Source organism: Fusarium flagelliforme (assembly GCF_020744385.1).
Source record: "Fusarium flagelliforme strain FIESC 12 MPI-CAGE-AA-0113 chromosome Unknown B0J16scaffold_10, whole genome shotgun sequence".
In the NCBI taxonomy this organism is placed as follows: domain Eukaryota; kingdom Fungi; phylum Ascomycota; class Sordariomycetes; order Hypocreales; family Nectriaceae; genus Fusarium; species Fusarium flagelliforme.
Window position 1 is genome coordinate 166504 of NW_025763512.1, and position 3253 is coordinate 169756.

General features: G+C 44.7%; 1 protein-coding gene across 1 annotated transcript; it reads right to left on the minus strand.

The window, feature by feature from the left end:
• Positions 1-1651: 1651 nt before the first annotated feature.
• B0J16DRAFT_277038 (uncharacterized protein) lies at positions 1652-2610 on the minus strand (the record flags this gene model as incomplete). Its single annotated transcript, XM_046123784.1, has 2 exons — positions 1652-2343; positions 2409-2610. Coding segments are annotated over 2 exons (894 nt in total), but the record flags the coding sequence as incomplete, so codon positions are not given.
• Positions 2611-3253: the final 643 nt, after the last annotated feature.

The window sequence follows — 3253 nt, forward strand, 5'->3', positions numbered from 1 at the left end:
ACAAATGGGTCAAGATGGTACCTACGATAGAAAGGGAAGGTAGATGGGTAGTTCGGAGTAGATCAAGATCTTTGTTGGATTACATTGAATGATTGTAAGGTGCTGTGGTTGCCTGTAGATTTCCGGCCGGCGTCTTTAGCATCCTCCATCATCTCGAGATTGACAGTTATACTTGGCTCCGTGAGTGGAAAAGTTATCATTATTCGCATGTCTGATAATCAACCGCTTTGGAATTGAGTTCATGTTTCTAGAAGAATCTCAGTATGATAGTAGAAACCGCCATCCCATCCTCTTGTAATGTACCTTTCAAGCTCACCACGTTCAATTTAGATCGTCAGCCAGCCTCCTGGAAGTCACCCTCTGCACTGGATTGCAGAGCGCCGACTAGGTCAAGATTAGTCCCTCATGTACCAAGGACTGCTTGTAATTTAGTAAACTACACACTTTCTTTCCGTCTGCCAATCCTCTATCGTCATTACTTTCATGAAATTACATTCTTTTTATCTGTGCGCGTTGGTTAATGTTCGAACGCCCCACCACCTCTACCCTTGTCAGGGGCTCAATGGCAATGAACCATGAAGGCAACCCTTAGGGTGGTCTCTCCTCATCCTAAACCACCTAGTTCGCTCTGAGAGTGTCAGGTTCACTTTCTCACTTATTTCATCGTGCCGAATCGTTAACGGGCCTGATGCAGCGAATGCGAGAGAGCATAGTACATAGGCGACTTCGCCGCGGGAGTGTTTACTAATCTTGATTCTTTAAGGTGCCTTTACTAGAGAATTGAACGTGTAAGATAGAAACAGAAGCACATAGTCCCGGCCTTGACGATGGCAGAATGGAGCGTCGAAGTGATAGTAATCTTGTGGAAGATGAGGAACTGCCAAGGGCCTGTGAGTTCAGGTGCATCTGTCTTCCAGCGAGTACCCTCGAACTTGTTCTCGAGTAACTAATTCGATTACATCTCAGTATCCATTCTTGCCTGCTATCCAAAGTCAGTTTGAATCCATTTGCAATGATACGGTAATACCGAACGGAAGGAAGAAGACGGAGTCATTGCCACAAAAACTGCATAACGCCAGGAAAAGGCTGTTGCAGGGCCTAGCAAATAAGCTGGTATCTTAACATAAGGCACATACAGTCGTCAGTTAGTATACAAGGCCCAAGAGAATTGTGACAACGAGGTAAGAGCGGCTGATGAAATGCTGGAAGAAGCCAAATCCTTGTACGGAAACCGTTGGCAGGCGTTAAAGAGGACGCAAACATTGATCAAAGTCCTATAACAGCGTATCAAAGCCTATAAGAAAGAGATTGAGAAGGCAAGATTTGAGACCTTTCGGCTGACATCTAGTATGATAAGAAGAAGTATATACTTTATAAGAAAAAGATGACAGTCTCATAAATTATATCTTAACACGGATCAACAGGGATCGATCACCCTATCGCACCGCACCTGTTAATGGTTTCATCAGAGTCTCTCTATCTTGGCATCTCTACGCTCCCTTTCCCCTTCTTTTCTTCCCGCCTATTCATTCTTATTGCCAAAATCCAGCCATATAACCGTCTAATGTATACCTGACGAATTCTCATATGCACTTTATACTGGATAGCTAAGTTACGCTTTTAAATTCTAAGAAATGTGCTTTCTATAGTGCTATAGAGCAGTATAAATATTATATGGATGACACACGTTAAATAAAGAAGCCAAGGGTTGCCTGCTAACATAATAGGAAATGGCTAAGCAGTCTATCGTAGGCATACCGAGTTTCATTACTAGGTCACTTAAGCCTTTAGCAGGATAACCCTCATGCAACCAATGGTTACGGATAAAGTCTCCACCACATGCCTTGCCCCCAATGCCTGGACCGCCATTCCCGTCCATAAATAGCATCGCATGTAACCCACCTGTTGAACTATAATTATACCAGACATAACTAGAGAGAGCTGCTCGCTCATCGGCCGAGTCTGTGGCGCTGGGCTTACACTTTTTAGATTCTCTGTCGATATGACAGTTCTCCCAGTCGTTTAGGAGGCCTTGTGTTCCATTGCTCTGCCGAGCGATAAGGAAGCCTGAATTCTGTGTGACCTGATCATCGACGTGGCGGTTTCGTGGTGGGTCTAGGTCATTAGTCATAAAGATAAGAGTGTTATTTGTGACATTCCATAGTTTCATGATCCACTCGAAGGGCATTTGAGGGTACATAAATATGGCGTCAGCATTAAGAAAAACGACGATTTCGTGATCCTTGAGTGCCTCTCTGATCATCGGAACCTTGGTCCAGGCCTCATGGCGGTAAGGATAGCCAGGAGCTCGGATGAACCGATAGTCATATCCGTGAATGACAACTGAAGAAGACAGTAGAAGTTAGTTGTTCCCTTCTTTTGGCAGGCGTATTGAAAGGAGAAGTTACTGTAAAGATAGTGATTCGTCATTCCAGCAGTCCTTCCCATTGTTTCGTTTTTCAGGGACGTCTCATTTGGGAGAGCACCAGGATCCGTACCTAGCCGGATATCAACATCCAGAATGAGCAACTTGTTGTGCAAGGACTGCGACCAGTGCTGATTGTCTCCATGGGTCTCGAAGTGATATCCTTCTCTCGTCAAGAACAAGGTTCCGATCAACTACACCAACTGCCCTTTCGGCCCAGAGCAGTGTAAGTGTAAGTTAGGTAAGCAACCGTCTGATGTAACGTACATCACAAGCGAGTGTCCCACACAAGCGAGTGTCCCAAAAATCCCTCAACCTACACCATCACTATTCAATTAGATATTTCTCAACCACCCATAATGCCACAATCTTCAAATGAAGCTAGGATCAATCTTGCCCTTCAGGCCCTTCAGAATGACCCAAAACTTACAATCCGACGGGCGGCATCTATCTATACCGTTAACTACCGTACCTTAGCTCGCCGCCGGCATGGCATTCTTTCAACGAGTGATACTCTCACAAAATCACAAAAACTGTCTGATCAGGAAGAACAAAAAATAGTCCAATTCCTTCTTGACCTAGATTCGCGAAGATTTCCCTCGCGACTATCATATGTGGAAGATATCGCGAGTTCTTTACTTGCTAACTGCGATGCGCCACCTGTTGGCAAGAACTGGGCTTATAACTTCGTTAAGCGACAACCAGAGCTAAAGACACGTCGATTTCGCAGATATGACTATCAGAGAGCTAAATGCGAAGATCCGACTATTATTCGTGGCTGGTTTCGGCTTGTAGAGAATACAATTGCGAAATACGGTATCCGATCAG